We start from the raw sequence: 21368 nt of genomic DNA, 5'->3' as shown, positions 1-21368 counted from the left end.
TTAAGGAAATATAACAGAAAATCCAACACATGATACCATAAAAGTCACAGTGTGTGGCTTCCAGTGAATGACTGTATGAACCCAGTTTTTACCTCACTGTCCGATTTTCTGATCACAGTTGGCAGGAGGTGACATCGTGGGGCTTACTTTGCTCATTGGATCATTGTCTTTTTTTTTTTATCCAGGACTCAGCTTTCACCCCAAAAGACCCTGGATCCTGACCAGTTTACACAATGGGGTCATCCAGTTATGGGACTATCGGATGTGTACCCTCATCGACAAGTTTGATGAACATGATGGTAAGTAAGATAACAGTTTTTATGAAGAAGCTAAAAGAAATATAAGCATTGTCTTCTGGAGTAGTTTAAGCTTTCTTTAGGATTAAAGAACAAGGCAGGGATAGAACTGGAAAATTCTGAATAAGAATCACCTTGGAGACTTGGAGCCTAACTGTCTTTTTAACATGTATTGCCTGCTTTCTTCCCTAGGTCCAGTACGAGGCATTGACTTCCATAAGCAGCAGCCACTGTTTGTCTCTGGAGGAGATGACTACAAGATTAAGGTATAGTGGGTCTGTCATGACTGGGAGTAAAGGACAGGCAATGTGAAGTTTGGGAATCACAGAAGGGACTGAGAAAACAGATGTCTCATTCATGTAGAGCTCGGGCTTTTGACATTATCCAGAGCACTTATCCAGTGAACATTTATTGAATGCTTACTGTGTTGCAGATGCTGTTTTTTATTTTTAGAATTCAAGGGTAAATAAGACATGGGTCAAGGAGCTTTTATTCTAATGGAGGAGTTCAATATATACCCTAATAATAGCATATACAGATTAGTGAATATACCATAGATAAACAAAGTGAAATGGGTAAGGACAGTCTAGGTACAAGAACAAAAAGCATGACATAGCTGGATACATTTGAGAAAGTGTAATTTGTTTTGGATAAAACCTGGAAGGAAGGTGAGAGGAGCGGAAGATGAGAAGGGCCGGATTATGGAGTACCTCCCTGTAGTACTCAGAAGTTTGGATGTTATCACACAAATAACAAGGAGCCAGTAAAGGCGCTTAACTAGAGGAGTGTCGCTAGATTCACCTTTCCGTGTTTGGTTATTTGGCGGCGCTGGGTCTTTGTTGCCATGCAAGCCTTTCTCTGGTTGCGAGAGTGGGAGCTACTCTCTAGTTGCTACGTGCAGGCTTCTTGTTGTGGTTTCTTCTCTTGCTGTGGGCACAGGCTCTAGCATGGGCTCAGGAGTTGCACGTGTACACAGGCTTAGTTCTTCCATGGCATGTGGGATCTCCCCCGCCCAAGAATCAGACCTGTGTCTCCTGTATTGGCAGGCCGTTTCTTCACCACTGAGTCACCAGGGAAGCCCCCAGGTTCACACTTCTTTTAAAAAAAAAGGTTACTTAAATGGCAATATAGAGACAAGATTGGATGACTTGGGCAAGACTGGAGGCAGATACTAGTTAGGAGACCATTACAAAAGTCCACATGGGAAAAGAACAGAGCATGAGCTTCGGCAGTAACATTAAAAATGGAGAGGAGATGACGTATCCAACCACACCAGAAAAATTTACTTCATGGAAAAAATAATCTTTTTCAGAAGCTACCATAGGAAGCTATAAATTAGACAGTAGGACTTATGTGACAGGCATGAAGAGTGACAGCTGCCTGTAGAGAAAATGTGCATTAGAATGATAGGGAGGACATCTCCCTTCCTAGATTTTAGGCACTGATCCTGGGGGCAGGCAGTGGAAGCTTGGACCACCTGATGGGCCTCAGAAGCTCCTCAGGCTGTTCCTCCTTGGTCGTATTTCTAGTAAAGTAATGACCATTGAGTATTAAGAATGGTTAACTTGGGTTCTTCATGATCTGTTTAAGACAAACCCTGAGTGACACTTAAGAAAACAATTTTTTCCCAAAGTCATTAGTACTTTTGAAAATGAATTATCTTTCATTTACTTGCAGTGTTCAGATCAGTAGAGCAAATCAGAAGAGACAGTTGATTAATGGTTGTCTGGAGTTTGAGGGGATTGGGAGAAAATGAGGAATGACTGCTAATGGGTATGGTTTTCACTTGGTGGTAATGAAATATTCTAAAATTGATTGTGCTAATGGTTAAATAACTGTGTATTAAGAACTACTGAATTCTAGAATGGGTGAATTATATGGGATTTGAATTATATATGAAAGATGTTATTGAATAAAGGAATTAACTAATTGATGGGTATGTAGTGCTGTCATGCTGAGATTTATATTTCTCTGATGAAAGTAGGATCCTCTTGAAAAGTCGTGTTTGTGGACCATCATATTTTTTGCTACACCCAGATAAATGTAGCATTAGTATAATCCTGATCTACAAAGAGTGGACAGGAATCACAAATGGCCAGGGTCTAAAAACCCTGTAGGTCTTTCAGAATTCATAGTTCTGGAACTTGCTGCTGCTGCTAAGTCACTTCAGTTGTGTCCGACTCTGTGCGACCCCATAGACGGCAGCCCACCAGGCTCCCCCATCCCTGGGATTCTCCAGGCAAGAATACTGGAGTGGGTTGCCATTTCCTTCTCCAATGCGTGAAAGTGAAAAGTGAGGTCGCTCAGTCGTATCTGATTCTTAGCGACCCCATGGACTGCAGCCTACCAGGCTCCTCCGTCTGTGATAGAGGCCTATAATGGAATCAAGACGATTTGAAGCAAGAAGTAATGAAAGTTTAAAAAACTGAACTCTATAAGGGGGGGAAAGCTAGTTACACAATAGTACTTATGGTATGATCTAATTTTTGTGTGGAAGTCAAACTCCACTGTATACATCTCTATTTATTTATAGATGACTCAACAGATGGAGGTGAGGATATTCTAATATTTTCACTTTTCGTGTTATTTCTCTTTTCTCATGTCTGCTGCACATACCTTTTGTGCACCTACTAAGTGTTAACTGCTGCATTAGATGCTGGGGGTATAGTGTTGAGCATGATGCACAAGGACCCTGCCTTTAGGGAGCTTACATTCTTGTTTGGAAATGCTGGATTTTGGGTTATTCAGATTTGTTACAGGAAATGGATCACTTGTGATTTATGAAAGAAAACAATTTTTAAGTAAAAATAGGAAAAAATAGGCTGGCCTGGATAGATTATAAACAAGCATTAAATTTTATAGAAGGAAAAAAGGCATCTGTCTTCTTTTTATACTTTTGGGAGTTTTTCTGGATGGGAAGTGTGAGCTGTCTTACATTTATAGTCTTGGTTTCAGCGTCTCTCTCAATTGTGTCCATCGATGCCTGATAGTTGGGTAGCTGGTTTAACTTCTTATCTAAATATGATATTTTTCTGCTTAGCTCAGCCTATCGAGCAATGTTGTATTTTCCATAGTGTTGAGTTAAAGTATATTTGCATGATAGATGAGTAGAGACCATAAATGTATAGGCATCATTTGCCACCAAGCCTAACAAAAGATGATGCTGTGTGTTAGATTGTTGTTTCCTTTGAGGTCACATCCGTCCTACTTTTTCACCCACAATTAAGGGGATAGGTAAGCGCCAAGTAAGGGGTCTGCATTCAAGCTAGGAACACAGTTATGCAGTAGAAGAGTTTCCAGCTGAGCCTTAGATAAACATTTTGTCTATTAAATAGACATGATTTCTTCCCAGAAAAAAAGAAAAACCTTTCCATCATTTTATCTTTTAGGTTTCCCTAGCCTTGCTTTTTCCTCTATCCACACATGTGTAGCTGACTTACATTGTCATTCATAGTCATTTCCCCTCCAACCTTAAACAAGATTCCCTGTCAAGATTTCTCCCTATTTAACGATGCCAAAAGATAAATCCCAGCTTGTTTATTGAGAAACCTGGGCCTTACAGAGGCTCACAACTTTATGTCCTTATTCCTTTAGTTGAATTTTTCTCTTTGCAGGTGTGGAATTACAAGCTTCGGCGCTGTCTCTTCACATTGCTTGGGCACTTAGACTACATCCGCACTACGTTTTTTCATCATGTAAGTAACTGTTGTGGCTCTGGTTTTAGAGAGCATTCTTCAGTTTCCCTGTAGGAATCTTCTCCCTGCTCCTGAAGAATCCATGCTTTTGATAACAGAATCACGTTATTGATTCTTCTAGGATCTGTGGAGTGTTGGCCTCTCTGCTTTGTTTCCTTCTGTAAGAGGAAGCAGTCAGGGTTATATTTGGATTTAATTGGATTCAGTGGCCTTTATGAGGAAGGCCTTGATTCTCTGTAGGGAAAAGTAGAGATTTGATTTGATTTTAAACTTGCTGAACTGGCAAACAGAAGTTTGCAGTCTAATCACATGTGGGGCGTTACTAAGTAGGTGTTTCTTGGAGGAATGTCAAGATAAGATGCCATTTTGATGCTAACTAATGTTTTGAAGCATTGACAATCATGTGCTTTTATCCTAGGATTTTAGGGTCTTGTAGAGGCTGTTGCCTTAGCCAAGCTTACTACCTATTTTGATTTGTTAGGTTTCATAGTAGACAGATACTGAGTTAAAGATTAAGACTCCCAGCCTCTTAATCGCATCCCATCCTGACTGGATTTCTCTATAATTATTAATATATGTTATTAGAATTAACTTGTACTATTCCTTGACTCTTAGTAAACTTAAGTCTCTTGAATTAAGTAAGAAAGAGTGTAACCAAATAAACAATAAATTCCAGGCTAATTGCACTCTATTTCCTTTTTTAAAATTAAAAAGAATTAGGGTAGAATAGGAGAAGATGAATGTGAAAATTATAGCTGAAATAGTTGAGAATGATAACCATTCAATAGGTAATCTATTCAGAAGGAACTGTTTGTCATTGCTATGAAGACTTGCTGAAGACTTGCCTGGAACAGGTTACCTGTCAGCTGGAAGCTTATGGAAAGCTTATTTCCTTTTATTGTTTTCAGTTTAGTAAGCATATGTGTGCCTTGTGCTCATTAAGTTCTTTGCTCAACACTGGAGAGACAAGTGTGACTAAGAAATACTTCATTCTCTTAATAAGTTTAAAGACTGTAAGAGGGATGAATTGTTTTTACATGTTACTTTCTGCTTTCTTTTCTGAGACTCTGGAATGTTTTGAGACTGGATGGTCTGGCAGGGACAAGTCAGACTTTAAAACAATATTCCAATCTTAGAGTTAAATAGAGATCCTTTCACAGGATCTTGATTTACAAGATTAACTATTTATAAATATAAATCACATATACATAAGCACATATGTAAATATAAATATATATTATACTGTTTGTCTCTGAGAATCTGTTATGGTCTTGCTACCACTCTTAAACCTATAGTTGAAAGTACTGAAGTTGGGAAGAGCTGATAGCATGGTAAAGAGGAACAGACAACTAGCCTGGTAACTCAGAATCGTTTAGAGACTAGCTGAGATATCAGACAATGAAATATTTCCTCCAGAGAGAGAAATGGAACCTGGAAGAACACATCTGTTAATGTTCAAACCCTTTGTCTGGAATATTTTTCAGGAATATCCTTGGATTCTGAGTGCCTCAGATGATCAGACCATCCGCGTGTGGAACTGGCAGTCTAGAACCTGTGTCTGGTAAAGCAGGAGACAGAGAGCTCAAAAAAACCCTTCATTTCTAGTTTTTTCATAATCAGCTTCTCTTTAGAACAATCATCTGCTGTCCCTAATGGGCTATGTCTGCTGATTCATTACTAGATTGTATTTGTAAGACACTCTTGTATGTAAAAAGATAAATACAGAAGCAATCTCATTAGTAATATGTGAACCTGGATTTTCTGATCCTTTCCAGGGACAGGAGACAAAATTTTTAGCTGTTTTTCAGTTCTGTTTCCAAGAAACCTGAGTCAGGATCTAGACCTTTGTCCTGCCTTGTGTTTGGTTATAGAGCTTTTATAAGTAGGAGATCAATCCTGGGTGTTCATTGGAGGGACTGATGCTAAAGCTGAAACTCCAATACTTTGGCCACCTAAAGGGAAGAGTTGACTCACTGGAAAAGACTCTAATGCTGGGAAAGATTGGGGGCGGGAGGAGAAGGGGACGACAGAGGGTGAGATGGCTGGATGGCATCACTGACTATCGATGGATGTGAGTTTGAGTGAATTCCAGGAGTTGGTGACAGACAGGGAGGCCTGGCGTGCTGTGATTCATGGGGTCGCAAAGAGTCGGACACGACTGAGCAACTGAACTGAACTGAAATGAACTGAAGGACCATCTAAAGTGACATCCTTTAAAAGGGATACCCCCTTAAAATCTAACAGATAGTTTTAGTATGAATAAGATTTCATTTATTTTGATATTTTAATGCATCTTTAATGAGAGGAATGCTGTGCAGTCTCAGTTCTTTTGAAACTAGTAATAAACACTGAAACATTACAAGCAAGGAGAGAGCCAAGCTTGAAATAGCCAACTCTGCTTATTATTATTAATTCAGAATTGTTAGGATGACTTGCCTTGGCCTCCAAAAGAGTGTAATTGGACGCGCATCTGTTCAGTGTGGAATATGGCATTTAACGTAGGAGTCTGTTGATTCCTGCCTCTAATTTGGTATTGTCTTTCTTTTTTCCTCTTGCAGTGTGTTAACAGGGCACAATCATTATGTAATGTGTGCTCAGTTCCATCCTTCAGAAGACCTGGTCGTATCAGCCAGCCTGGACCAGACTGTGCGCGTTTGGGATATTTCTGGTGAGCTGCCCAAGTTCAGGGGACAACCTAGTTATGTCTGGCGCAAAACTGCAATTGCTTAAAATAGTGAGGGTAGTTGAGTTGGAACAGAACAATTTTTAGATTATTCTGCTTTCATGTCATAGTGTCTTTGTTTCTGAGGATATTAAATGTGCTCTGATGGTTCATGTTAGAAGTATTCTAAGGAAAGTGGTTGCTCTAGAAAATTTAATTTTAAGAAAATTCCACATTTTAGATCAGTCTTTGTACTGTTGGGAGTGTTTAAGAATCAAGCTTTCCACTAAAATAAGAAAAATCTTTGACAGAAATGAATTTTGGGACTAGTATAGGGAAACAGGACTTTTAGATCCTGTGGCTTCATTTAGAAATAGGAAAATCATATACCGTCTGCTGCAAAGAGAATGAGGGTTGGAGGAAGGATTTTCATGTCCAGAAAACCTTTTAACAGGCAGACTTCTAGGATGAAAAATAACTTGTAGATTTTGAGTAGTTGGGATAATTCCTCCTTTCACAGTTTATATACAGTATCTTAATTTGGGGATAAGAATTTAAATTTTTAGGACTGTATAGAGGAGAACTGAGAATTTAAATGCAGAGAAAGTGCTGTACCTATGAGATTGACATACTGGAAAAATGGAAGTGCTTGGTTGAGAAATGCAGTAGGGAAATGAAACTAAATGCTATAGTTCTCTGCCCAGTTAAATTTATTTAGCAGTTGCTAAATTGTTTCTAGTTGTTGTTGCCGTAGAAATTCTTAGAGATTGGACTCTTTGAAAAGCCCATGGCTAGTCCACAGAGCACTGTTTTCATTCTGTGAAAAGGAGGAGTCCTTGTAGGTCTTTACCTGGTTCTTTGTGGTAACAAAGAAAGTTGATAACTTTTCCCAACTCCCTATGTCGTAGTGGGCTGGAGCAGTATGATACTAATACTTGCTGTTCTAACAAACCATTAATAAACAGCAAGTTGAAAATTTGGATTCCTGGGCGCAACATTTGGAATGTTGTAATAGCAGTTATTTAAGATTCATGTAGTATGGAAGCAAGCCAAGGGGAAGATGAGGACAGTTGGAAAGTAAAAGCTCTGCATCATGCTCTGCAGTTTTCAAAGGTTCAGAATTAAGAAAGAAGTGGTATAAACAAGATTGTATTGGAATAGGGCAGTTGTACTCTGTTCTGCTAAGGACTTCTGCCATTGCAGGTTTTCGTCAGACTAGCTAGGTTTTTTGAAGTACACCCAGATGTGACCAGCCATGCCAGCAGGAAGAGGTAGGCACAGGCACTGTAGATCCTGTGCCCTCTCCTCACTGCTAGTACCAGGGAACTTATTATTCACTCCTCCAGTAACCAAGCTTTGACTTTCGATGGTTTTTAACTGTGCACACTTTCAAAGCACCCTCTCTGTCTCAGCATTTAGGAGCCAAATGGGGCTGGATCCCAGTTTGTGCTGTTTCAGCTGACCAGGGGCAGTTACTTAGAATAGCCTTTCTCAACTGGGGGTCTGTGAGAGAGTTACCTGCTACTGAGACACTTTGTAGTGACTGTTCTCTCAGTTCTAAGAATGGTGTACAAGTACTGCCATTCTAGATCACAGAGAAGTGAATTTGTTATATGCGTAAACTGATCCGTAGACCGCTGGGGCTTAAATCTTTCCTAGAGCATGGGGTTGAGAAGGGCCTTATACTGCTCCACTCTTTAAGAGTAGTGTTTATGCCGCCTGAAGCTGGCAGAGCAGTTTCCCTGTAAAGCAATTTGGGGTCCTTAGGTAAATGGATTCTCTTTGGTCATCATGAAATGCCCAGGGCAAGAAATCATTTTCTTCGCTTTTGTAGGAAAACATATCTGCATCAAAATCAAAAGCCCTAAATCAGAGAAGAGAGGGAGAAAATATGACTCCAGTTGGGGTTTATGCTTGCTCTTGAATGTGTAAAGTGCATGGATTACTCTATAATAACATTACAATTGCTATACTTCGTATGTGTGGTACTGAAAATTTTGTACTCATGTTACTAATGTTAATGCTTTCTTTACCATTTCTAAGTGTTTTTCTGTACTCACAACTTTCTTGATTTTTAGTAACCCCTTAACCAGAGTGGAAGGAGATGCTTTGGTATTTAACCAAGTGGAAGCAGCTTTTGGGATAGACTTACACGTTCTTCCTCCTCTAGAAGTCAGCATACTCTTTTTAGCAGGGTTCTTTTGCCTTGGTTCAAATAAATCTGAACACAGGAAGAGAAATTAGCAGTCAGCTTTCTTAGGAACTAGAGCTAATATTGACAGTATTTCCAAGAGGGAAAAATTAGTTCTGAGTCAGAGGACAAAAACCCTCAAATCTAGAGGACTGGTTAAAATTCTAATCTTTCTGAGTACCTCTCTTTGAAGAGGGACACTCTCTGCACTAAGTAAATAATAAGAAAACAGAGATCTTTAAGGAAAACCTGTGTTCTAGATACTTCTCCCATGAGGATTAAGCCAGGGGGCTTAGCATAACCTGATCTTTTGGCAAAAAATATTTGTTTTAAAGGGAATATATTTACAACCTAGATTTTAAAAATAAGTTATTTTTTTAGCTTGAGCTTCCAAGTAAACTGACAGTAAAATTATTTTACTGTGCTTATACTTTTGCATGTCAAGCCCATGTAATTCAGACTTAATCTTTGAAATGACTACTAAAAAAGTATTAATTGGCTGCCAAATCCTGTGCTCATGCCTCTCTTTTTACTACTTCCCCTGGTTCCCACTGGGAAGTGTGCATCAAACTGGTCCATTCTGAGAGTGTCCTCCCCTCCCTCTGGATCTGAGTAGCTGCTGTAGAAATTTTCCATCTGTCGTTCAGTCCTAGTGAGTAGCTTGTTGAAGGCTCAAATATTTCTTCTCAAAGTATCTTTTCACTGCCTGTCACTATTCATCTGTCTGTTTTTGCTCTTCCCCTTTTCCTGGATCATTACAAGCAATTACAACAAAGGCTTCCATTCTGTCATACAGCTTTCCTTTTAATGTGTTTGTTGAAGCTTATTGGAGGTGAAGTTCCTCACAGCTGTCTGTCTTTGTATCTTCCTTTGAATCTGTTTCATGCATCAGACTCATTAGAAAAAGTTGACAGATCCCGTTAAAGGGATAAAGTGAAATAAGTGAAAGGAGGCATCCCTGTGATAATGTATTTATGAAGCCTTGGAAGAATGCTTATTTTATTTTTTTAAGCATTGGCTTTATTTCTGTCTACCAGTTGGCTAAATACTTATCATGGACAGGGTGCAAGATAAGTAAAACGGCTGTGCCCTTTTAAGCACTTGCTTCTCTAATGCTGATGTTTATATGCCATTGTAATGGAAAAGTTACTTTGTAATTTTAAAGCAGTGAAGATAAATACAGTCATTGAACTTAATTTTTTGAATTTTCTTACAGGTGCCAACATTTAGACTTAAAACTACTTAGGTTTTGTTTTCAGTGATCGCTTTTTTCCCCCTTCTATTACAGATATTTGGCTTTTTAATTTTGTAAATGCCAAGTAGTTTCATTTTCTTCTCCTCACTTTCCAAATACTCCAGAAGATAGGATTTTAGTCCCAGTTGCATTTTCTCATCTATAAACTGGTATTATTATACCTGCTTGCCTACCTCAAAGGGTTGTTAATCAGATCAACTTTGAAAACTGTAAGATGCTTTTCACCTGTAAGGTAGTAGTGTTATCGTAATTTGGGTTCTGACTGTAGCACAGATAATTCAAATTTTAAAGACAGATTGTGGTTGAGTCATAAGTGTCGGTCCTATACAAATAAGACTGACTTTATTCTGGTGTCTTTTTTCTGTTGTTTTCAAATTACAGGCTGATTTCTCCTTGTAGCCTCTGAAAGTTTTAATGACAAAATACATATGTTCAGATCTATAACCAGTCTCTTGAGTGTTTAAAGGAATAATGAGAGTTTTAATCATTTTGTCCACTGCCTAAGAGTCAAGGAAATAAGACTACACTTTTTGCAGTTTATATTTCTACAATATCATCCACCGAATAAACTGTTTTATATTTGAGATGCGTAAGCGCTCTCGCATCTTTCTTTAGTCTCTTTAAATTTCTCTTTCCCTTCTTTCCCTTAATTTTAGCGTCTCACTGTGCCTTTGGGTGCTTCGATTACTGTGCTCTGTTTGGTAACATTATGTTTACATCTTTCATCCCACTCCTCACCCCTTCAAAGGTCTAAGGAAAAAAAACTTGTCCCCTGGTGCAGTGGAGTCGGATGTGAGAGGAATAACTGGGGTTGATCTCTTTGGAACTACGGATGCAGTGGTGAAGCATGTACTAGAGGTACTTATCTCTACAGCTAGGGGCTGGATATAGGCTCTTCTCCAGGGAAACAGTGACAATATGCTGTTCATTTATTCATTCCTTCAACAAAGACTTGTGCAGGATTTATTGACTGCTAGGTGCCATTTGAGGCACTGAAAATAGAATGGTAGGTGAGCCAGTAGACGATTGAAGTTTAAAGGCTACCTGAGGGAGAATCACATTACCTTTTAAACCCACTGGGGAGAGAGGGAGAAGGCTGGCATAGGCTCCATCACCATCCCAAAGCAGAGTCCATTGTCAAGCCTCTTGGGAAAGGGGAGGATAGTTAATCAAAGTTACTGAGAACCAGCCATGTGTAAGTAACTTGTTTGCATGATGGGAAAATAGAAAGGCATAAGGGAAAGAAACTAGACTTTTTTTAAGTATCTAATCTTTATAAGCTATCTGCTGGTGGAGATACTATTAACTTCATTTTGCAGATGAAAAATTTGAGATTTAGAGAAAGTAAGTTATTTACCAAAATCTACATGTGTCCTGAAGAAGGAAATGGCAACCCATTCAAGTATTCTTGCCTGGAGAATTCCATGGACAGAGAAACCTGGCAGGCTACAGTCTGTGGGGCTGCAAAGAGTCGGACATGACTGAGACACACACACACACACACACAAACCTGGCTGCAACACACACACACACACACGAACCTGGCTGCACACACACACACACACACGAACCCGGCTGCAACACACACACACACGAACCTGGCTGCAAAGAGTCGGACATGACTGAGCTACACACACACACACACACAGGAACCTGGCTGCAAAGAGTTGGACATGACTGAGCCACACACACACAGGAACCTGGCAGGCTACAGAGTCGGACATGACTGAGTCACACACACACACACACACACACACACACACACACGAACCTGGCTGCAACACACACACACGAACCTGGCTGCAACACACACACACGAACCTGGCTGAAACACACACACACACACACACGCACGAACCTGGCTGCAAAGAGTTGGACATGACTGAGCCACACACACACACACACAGGAACCTGGCTGCAAAGAGTCGGACATGACTGAGTGACACACACACACACACAGGAACCTGGCAGGCTACAGAATCGGACATGACTGAGCGATACATACACACACGAACCTGGCTGCGCGCGCGCACACACACACACACGCACCTCCTAGTAAACTGAAGAATTGAATTTTGAATTTGTACCCAAGTGTACACTCACACACACCCCTAGTAAATTGAAGAACTGAATTTTGAATTTGTATCTGTCTGACTCCAGGTACCTCAAAAAAACTGCTAATTTGATACTACTTTATCTGTGATTCTGATACAGAGTATAAACTTATAAATAGGTTTATAAGATATCTTATAAAAGATATCTTAAAATCAGCAGTTCTTAAACTTTTTGGTCTGAGAACCTTTTTATACTCTTAAAACTTATTGAGGACCCCAGAGAGTTTTTATGTGCGTTGTATCTGTCAGTTTTTACCATATTTGAAATTGGTAAGAACTTTTAAAAACATGAGATTTATAAGGATATATTTTATTAGCCATCAAAGCAATGACATCTTCACATGTCATGTAACCATCATTTTTAACATTGCTAGGGTTTCCTAAAAAGTTCTTGGGGATAGAGTTTCTTGACTGCACTTTGAGAATTTCTTCAAGTTATAAAATTGGTCTTTATTTTTGAGATGCTAATAGCTGGTTGAAGAAATACAATATAATTGGCCAGTAACAAAGCAAGGCAGTATATCCCAAATGCAAATGAAGCTGAATTTGAAGGAGAAAGGATGTGGGAATTCCCATGCGAGTTTGGGAATAATATTGGATAGATTGACGTAGTGACTCTCATGGTCAAATCTTAGATCAACAGTCCCTTGAGTCTTTTTCACGTGGAGTGAAAATCAGAGACATCTTTTATAACCATGACCATGGTCCATTGGTCCATTGCTTTGAGTAATGGATATAAAGAATCATTTTTTTTGGTTTTGCAAACCACTTTTTTTTTTGGTACAGGGTCATGATCGTGGAGTTAACTGGGCTGCATTTCACCCTACTATGCCACTCATTGTATCTGGGGCAGATGACCGTCAAGTGAAGATCTGGCGTATGAATGGTGAGTGAAACAGTGTTATCATACCTAAAATATTGGCTGCTGACCAGCAAGCTGAAAAAGTCAGGTGTTCTGGATTTAGTGACCCATTTTCCTACCTTAGGTTGTTATGCTTATCCTGGGAACATGACAGTTGCTCTATGCCCTTTTTTTCATTTGATGGTATCCTGATTTGGAGGAGTATGAACATAATTTTAAATAAGAATTCCACTTATTCAACAGCTATTTATTGAGTACCTACTTTGTACTAACCATTGTTCAAGGCTCTGAAGATACAATGATGACTAAACCAGAAGAATTCCTGCCATGTGAAGCTTCTATAATGGCAGCTAGTGACAAGGCAGGGTAAAGAGATGAAGAAGGGCAGAGAAGAGGTGCTGTAGTTGATAGGCAGGTCAGAATGAAATAAAGACTTAGATTCAGAGTCATAAATGAAGAAAATTGACCTATTAGAAAGAAGTGGGGTACTACTTAAGATTTTGTAGCATCTAGCATTTGGAGAAGGCAATGGCAAGCCACTCCAGTACTCTTGCCTAGAAAATCCCATGGACAGAGGAGCCTGGTAGCCTGCAATCCATGGGGTCGCTACAAGTCAGACATGACTGAGCAACTTCACTTTCACACCTTGGAGAAGGAAATGGCAGCCCACTCCAGTGTTCTTGCCTGGAGAATCCCAGGGACGGGGGAGCCTGGTGGGCTGCCATCTATGGGGTCACACAGAGTTGGACACGACTGAAGTGACTTAGCAGCAGCAGCAGCATTTGGTTAAAGGATGTCGTAATTCAAAATCCCAAACTTACAGTAGTAGGGAATTGTGGTGACCTAATTCTTTGTTGTCTTTCAGAATCAAAGGCATGGGAAGTTGATACCTGCCGAGGCCATTACAACAATGTATCTTGTGCTGTCTTCCACCCTCGTCAAGAGTTGATCCTTAGCAATTCTGAGGACAAGAGTATCCGAGTCTGGGATATGTCTAAGCGGTAAGGGAGTTACGGTGGTGTGTGACCAAACCCAGGAGAAAGCCCCTTTCTTTTACTCTGTTCTTTTTAAAAATCAGATTAAGAATTTTTGTTTCTTATCATCCTCTGCATGTAGAAAAATCAAATTATATTTTATGAAAACTTGAAGGGACCCAGAGATTAGCTATCATTTATAAATTTTCCATCAAATAGAAATTTCTGCTTGTGTTCTTTTTCTGCTTTATATTTAAGCAGTTTCTTCTGTAGCTACAGAAGTAAGGAATATTAAATGAAAACAGTATGGTAGAAAATTCTGATGAGTGGAAAGTCTTAATATCAAAATAATAGAGTCGGTTTAAAGTCCTCTTTCTGTTCTTTGGTGGAATTTGTGACTGTCTTTGTTTAAAATATGCCCCTTCACTGTACTTGATTTACTTTTTATCAGTGTGCTGGCCTACCACTCAATACTCCTGTATGTGATAGGCTGAAGTTTTCTTGGAAATTAATATTCTCCTTTGTATACCTTTTGCTTTCCTAGGACTGGAGTTCAGACATTCCGCAGGGACCATGATCGTTTCTGGGTCTTAGCTGCCCACCCTAACCTTAACCTCTTTGCAGCAGGTAAGGAAAATTTCTTTTCTTTTTCCCTTTGGTTCAGTTTTTAAGACTTGAGAGTGATTCTCCATTCACTTTGTCTCCAGTTAAGTATATAGTAGGGTGACAAGGAAAAGTAGAAGTCTAAGAGCCATGTAGTTGAAGCTTTTTTCCTTTTTCCCCTGTATTTTCTTGGCACAGTGTTCTTTTAGTGTTCTTTTTCCTCCAAAATTCATTTAATAATGAAGCCCATTCTCTGTCTCTCTTTTGGGGGGCCACACCACGTGGCTTATGGGATCTTAGTTTCCTGACTGTTTCCTGACCAGGGATTGAACCTGGGCCCTTGGCAGTGAAATCAGTAGGTCCTAACCACTGGTCTGCCAGGGAATTCTCCTAAACCCATTCTCGTTGATTAGTTCCTTAGTTCCTTTTTGGTTAGGAGACAGAGACTAATGCCGGACACTTGAAGTTCTCAGACTGAGGAGCTGGAAGCTGCGTGTTACCCGTTCATTTAGCAGATGCATACTGAGTATCAGCCCTAGTCTGGGTGCTGGGATTCTAGCAGTGTATAAAACAATGTCCCTTACTTTATGGAACTTTTTGAGTTACAAAAATTTAATGTATTGCTGTATTTGGTTTGTTAATATTTTGTTAAGGATTTTTGCATCTGTGCTCATTAGGGATATTGGCCTGTTTTTGGCTTCTTATGGTCTTTGTCAGCTTTTAGTGTCAAAGCAGTGTTTAACTCATTAAATGAGTTTGGACATGTTCTTTCCACTTCAGTCTTTGGAATAATTTGAGAAGGGTAGTTATTAACTCTCAATGTTGGTAGAATTTACCAGTGAAACCATCTGGACCTGGACTTTTGTTTTTGGGCAGTTTGCAGATTGCTGATTGAATTTTGTCAGTAGTATTTGGTCTATTCAGGTTTTCTGTTTCTACATGATGCAGTCTTGGAAGATTGTATGTTTCTAGGAATTTATCCTTTTTTTTTGGTTGTCTAATTTGTTGGCATATCATTGTGGTATTCTCTTATAATCCTTTATATTTCTGTGGTATCAGTTGTAATTTTTCCTCTTTCATTTCTAATTTTATTTGGGCTTTGTTTTTTTGTGATCAGTCTGGCTAAGAGCTTGTAGATTTTATCTTTCAGAGAGCCAATTCTTAATTTTTTTCCTTCCTTTTTTTTGTCTCTATTTCATTTATTTTTGCTCTAATCTTTATTGTTTCTTCTTCATACACACTGACCTTTGCTCATTCTTCATTTTCTGGGTTTTTTAATACATTCAGATTGCTTGAGATTTTTCTTGTTTCTTGGGAATAGACCTGTTTCACCGTGAACTTCCTCTTAGAGCTGCTTTTGCTGTGTCCTATAGATTTTGTTTCCATTTCCATTTTTTCCAGGTATTTATTTCTTCTTTGTTATTTTTGTTGACCCATTTGTTTTTTGTAGCTTATAGTTTAGTCTCTATGTGTTTATATTTTATCTAGATTTCTTCTTGTAGTTGATTTCTAGATTCATACTTCTGTGGTTGAATAAGTCACTTGAAATTATTTCAGTCTTAAATGTATTGAGCCTTGTTTTGTGGCCTAGCTTGTGATCTGTTCTGGAGAATGTTCAGTGTGCACTTGAAAAAAATGTTCAGTTCAGTTTATTCGCTCAGTCGTGTCCGACTCTTTGCAACCCCATGGACTGCAGCGTGCCAGGCTTCCCTGTCCATCACCAACTCCCGGATGGAAAAGAATGTATTCTGTTGCTTTTGGATGGAATCTTCTCTATTAATTGTGTCTGGGAATGTGTCATTTAAGATCACTGTTTCCCTATTGATTTTCTGTCTGTATGACCTGTTCACTGATGTTGGTAGAATATAATGTCCTTTACTATTATTGTGTTGTCAGTTTCTCCCTTTATTTCTATTAATGTTTGCTTTATATATTTAGGTTTTCCTGTGTTGTGTGCTTAAATGTTTGCAAATATTAGATCCTCTTGTTGGATTGACCCCTTTATCATTATGTAATGCCCTTTGTCTTTTGATATGATCTTTGTTTTAAAATCTATTTTGTCTAATATGAGAAATGTCCCAATTTTCTTATACATTTGCATGAAATATCTTTTTCCATTCCTTCACTTTCAGTCTGTGTGTGTCTTTAAATCTGAAGTGAGTCTCTTGTAGGCAGCATATAGATAGATCTCATTTTTTTTTTTTTATCCATTCAGCCACCCTGTCTTTTGGTTGACACATTTAGTCCATTTGCATTTAAAATAATTATTGATAAGTATGTGCTTATTGGAGGAGGGCATAGCAGTCCACTCCAATATTCTTGCCTGGAGAATGTCATGGACAGAGAAGACTGGAGGCTATAGGCCATGGGATCGCAGAGTCAGACATGACTTAGCACCGCACAGTATGGCATGCGCTTGTTGACATTGTGTTAATTCTTTCTGGTTGTTTTGTAGTTCTTCTCTGTTTCTGTCTTGTTCTCTTGGTTTCTTCCCTTGCTGTTTGATGGCTTGCTGTAGTGTTAGTATGTGTGGATTTGTGTCTCTTTATTTTTTGTCTATCCATTGTTTGTTACCATAAGGTTATATATATTGAACTGTATATATATGTGTCTATTTTAAGCTGATAGTCACTTAAGTTCAAAGAGATTCTAAAAGCACTCCATTTTTAACACACACCTCATTTGTTTATGATGTCATATTTTTATTTTGTGTATCCCTTAACTATTTTTTTAAAATTCTTATTTATTTATTGCTGTGTTGGGACTTAGTTAGAGCACACACGATCTTTCATTGCAATGTGCAGGCTTCTCTCTACTTGTGATGTTCAGGTTCAGTAGTTGTGGCTTGGGGGCTTAGATCTCACACCCTGCATTGGCATCTTAGCTCCCTGACCAGGGATTGAACCCACATCCCCAGCAGTGGAAGGCAGATTCACTGGACCACACAGGGAAGTCCCTCCCTTAACTATTTATTATAGTTGATTGTACTACACCTGACCCTTTAACAGTGTGGAAGTTAGGGGCCATCTGTGCAATCTAAAACCTGTGTATAAGTTTACAGTTGAATCTCTGGATGTGTGGTTCCATATTTGAAGATTCGACCAACCATGGATTATGTAGTATTATCGTACATATTTAGTGAAAAAGAACTGCATGTAAGTGAGCCAGTGCAGTTTAAACCCGTGTTGTTTAAGGGTCAGCTGCTCTCCCTGTCTTTAACCTTCATATTAGCTTTTTAAGTGGTTGATCCACTGCTTTTACTATGTGTTTGCTTTTACCAGTGAGATTTTTCCTTTCGTGTATTTTCTTATTTTCTAGTTGTGGCCTTTTCTGCTTAAAGGAGACCTTAACATTTCTTGTAAGGCTGTTTTAGTTGTGATGAATTCTGTTAAGGTTTTGCTCATCTGAGAAGCTCTCCAATTCTGAATGATAGCTTTGCTGGATAAGTAGTATGTCTTTTCCTTTCAGCACTTTAATAAATGTATCGTCCCATTCCTTTCTGGCCTGTAAAATCAGCTGATAGTCTTACAGGATTTTTCTTGTATGTGATTGTTTTTCTCTTTCAGCCTTTGAGATTCTCTATCTTTAACTCTTGCCGTTTTTTTAAAATTTATTTTATTGGAGGCAAATTACCTTACATTAATATATTGGTTGGTTTTGCCATACATTGACACGAATCTGCCCAGGGTGTACATGTGTTCCCTTTCTTGAACCCCCCTCCCACCTCCCTCTTACCCATATCCTCCCTCCAGGTCATCCCCGTGCACCAGCCCCAAGCATCCTGTATCATGTGTCGAACCTGGACTGGTGATTCATTTCACATATGATAATATACATGCTACAATGCCGTTCTCCCCAATCATCCCACCTTCACCCTCTCCCACAGAGTCCCAAAGACTGTTCTATAACTCTTGCCATTTTAATTAAAATATGTCATGGTGAAGATATCTTTGGGTTCATCTTATTTGGGAATCTCTGTGCTTCCTGGCCCTTGATACCCATTTCTGCAGGTTAGGGAAGTTTTCAGTCATTATTATTCAAATAAATTTTCTGTTCCTTTCTCTCCTTTGGGAATCCTATAATGCAAAAGTTAGTATGTTTGATATTGTCCCAGAAGTCCCTTAAGTCTCCTCATGTAAAAAAATTTTTTTTACTGTTCCAATTGGTTGATTTCCACTATTCTGTCTTACAGATTGCATATCTATTCTTCTATTTCATCTAATTTGTTGATTCCGTCTACCGTAATTTTTCAGTGATTGTATTCTTCACTTTTGATTGGTTTTCTTACATTTTCTAAGTCTTTGTTGAAGTTATCACTGAGTTCTTCCATTCTTTCAAGTTTGGTGGGCATTATTATGATTGCTTCTTTGAATTCTTTATCAGGTAAATTACTTATCTCTTTCATTAGGGCTTTTTTCTGGGGTTTGTTTTGTTTGGAACATCTTGTCTCTTCATTTTGAATGATTTTTGGCCTTTGTTTCTATGGATTTAAGCAAAACAACTACCTCTCCTGGTCTTCAAAGAGTGGCCCTGTGTGACAGCGTCTCCTGTGTCGACTGCACCTGGCAGCTTTGGCAGGCTGGTTGGAGCTGAGCACACATGGGCAGGCGTAGTCCCTGGGGCGTGTGGGCCGGTGGCCGTCTTGGTGGGGTGGCTAGGGCTGGAAATGGGCCTGGGGCAGTCTCTGGGGAGCGCTATGCCTGAGGCCATGGAACTTTTATTTGTAGTGAAGGGAAACAGACCCAGAAAACAATGAATATGTGAAACATTGTCTGGTGAAAACTGCTTTAAAGGAGAGTTAAGCAAAAGTAGGTGGGATAGAGAGGGAAGAGTATGGAACTGCTGCTTCAGAAAAGTGAAGAGGAATGACAACTGCATTGAAAATAGGAGCAGCAAATACAAAGGCCATGATGTGAGAGATGTTTAACATGCTGAGGAACATCAGAGTGGCCAATAACGGGTGAAGTAATAAAAGGTAAGACCAAAGCAGAGTGGACTTTGCCTTGTAGGCCATTAGAATTGAAGATTTTATCCTGAATGAATGGAAAGCTGTTGGAAGGTGTTGGGTAGGGAAGTGACATGATCTGGTTTATGTGTGGAGTGCACACTTGGAGGACAAAGATTGAAAGTTTTTCTGAAGGATGGATAATGCTGGCAGAGAAAAGTGAAACGTTTTTAAAAAACAGAATCAGGAAGTCTTTTTAAACTAATATCCATTTGTTCAGCACATACCTTTTATGTTCATTATATGATAGTGACTGGGGAATGATGGCCATTATAGTAATTTATGCTTTCAGGGAGCTCAGTGTATAGTGGGGGTGATATACCTAAACAGTTACAGTGCAAGATAAGTGCTATGATGGAGGTTTGTACAGAGCTGTTAGGGGAACACAGAGGAGGACTTGCCTAATGTGCCAGTATGACAGAGTGAGTATTGGGAAAGGATTTACAGGTGTTCACTTGAAGAAAGATTCCAAGAATTGTGGGAATTCAGACAGACAAAGATTGCATTTAAATGTCTTAACTTTGTTTGTAGCATACATACACGGTCATTATCTTCATGTATCTCCTGTTTCCAGTTTTCTTTCTTACCTGCAGCTAATTCTTTCTTCCCTTTCCCTGTGGCCCAGGCCATGATGGTGGCATGATTGTATTTAAACTGGAACGAGAACGGCCAGCCTATGCTGTTCATGGCAATATGCTCCATTATGTAAAGGACCGATTCTTACGTCAGTTGGATTTCAACAGCTCCAAAGATGTAGCTGTGATGCAGTTGCGGAGGTAAATTAGACTTATTTCTTCCCTCCAAATTGTCTCATCTGTTTCCATGATACAGTACTTACAAATTGGACTCTTGTTCTTTTAAACAACGTTTTGGATCTCATCTCCTGTCACAGATAGAATCCCCAGGAGCATGTTGGGCAAGGTCATGAGGTGAATGGGAGCACCCCTGTTAAGAATGTTAGAGATCCTGAGGAAAGGAAATCATACAGCCAGTTTGGCAGGTGTCTTGAAATCTGGAGAAAGTTTCCTGGTTGAGAGTAGCCCAACTGGGTGACAGACCTATTTACCTTTATTTGGCATTTCTTTTCTATAACTCTTTCTTTGCTTTTCAACAAAATGCACGTAACTCTAAACCAGAATATATGTCTTTGGAAACTCTTAACTCTGAAGATATGATAACCTCTGGGGTGCCTGGGAAAAGGAGCTATCCTCTTGGAAAGCCAGCTGTATTAGCATTCTGAAACATTCATGGTAGCAAGCTTTGGCATGAGGGTTTGACAGCCACCCTCCAGCATTACTACAATAAAAAGATGGGTTTATGTTAATATTCCAAGGGACAGGAGAAACTAGCCCAAAGCAGATCACATCATGTTACTCTGTGGTGTCCACTGCAGTTATGTGTAGGAATTTGTACCCAGGAAGAACCAGTCCCACTCACTACAGTGAGTGCTCACCATACCTTCTGTTGAATGAATAGACTTGTACTAGCTGAGCTTTTTAAAAACACTTCACTCAAAGCTGAAATAGGGGAGTCCCTAAGTCTTAAAGGAAGGAAGAAGTAGATGCATTATTCATTAATTTTTTTTCATTAATTTTTTATTCTTGATTATAAAAGTGATAAGTATATGTGTAAAGATTAGATAAGAAGGAAGTACAGGAGTAATTCCTTTTTTCCTGTTTTCATTAGATCTCTTTCCTAAATTTCTCTTTTC

At 39.2% G+C, this 21368-nt stretch overlaps 1 protein-coding gene across 1 annotated transcript in view; it reads left to right on the top strand.

The window, feature by feature from the left end:
- Positions 1-21368, top strand: part of COPA (coat protein complex I subunit alpha) — a 45002-nt gene that overhangs the window by 6065 nt on the left and 17569 nt on the right. The window contains exons 2-11 of the mRNA XM_055401565.2: positions 186-299; positions 489-562; positions 3911-3991; positions 5476-5552; positions 6550-6659; positions 10848-10957; positions 13000-13099; positions 13941-14076; positions 14594-14676; positions 20283-20433. Coding sequence (XP_055257540.1) covers positions 186-299; positions 489-562; positions 3911-3991; positions 5476-5552; positions 6550-6659; positions 10848-10957; positions 13000-13099; positions 13941-14076; positions 14594-14676; positions 20283-20433 — 1036 coding nt within the window. The remainder of the gene's footprint in view (positions 1-185; positions 300-488; positions 563-3910; positions 3992-5475; positions 5553-6549; positions 6660-10847; positions 10958-12999; positions 13100-13940; positions 14077-14593; positions 14677-20282; positions 20434-21368) is intronic.

The sequence above is a fragment of the Moschus berezovskii genome, chromosome 4 (genome assembly GCF_049115385.1).
Source record: "Moschus berezovskii isolate FMDL1 chromosome 4, NW_MosBer_1.0, whole genome shotgun sequence".
Lineage (NCBI taxonomy): Eukaryota > Metazoa > Chordata > Mammalia > Artiodactyla > Moschidae > Moschus > Moschus berezovskii.
Note: the sequence above shows the minus strand (reverse complement) of the source record. Positions and strands in the feature narration are given on the sequence as shown.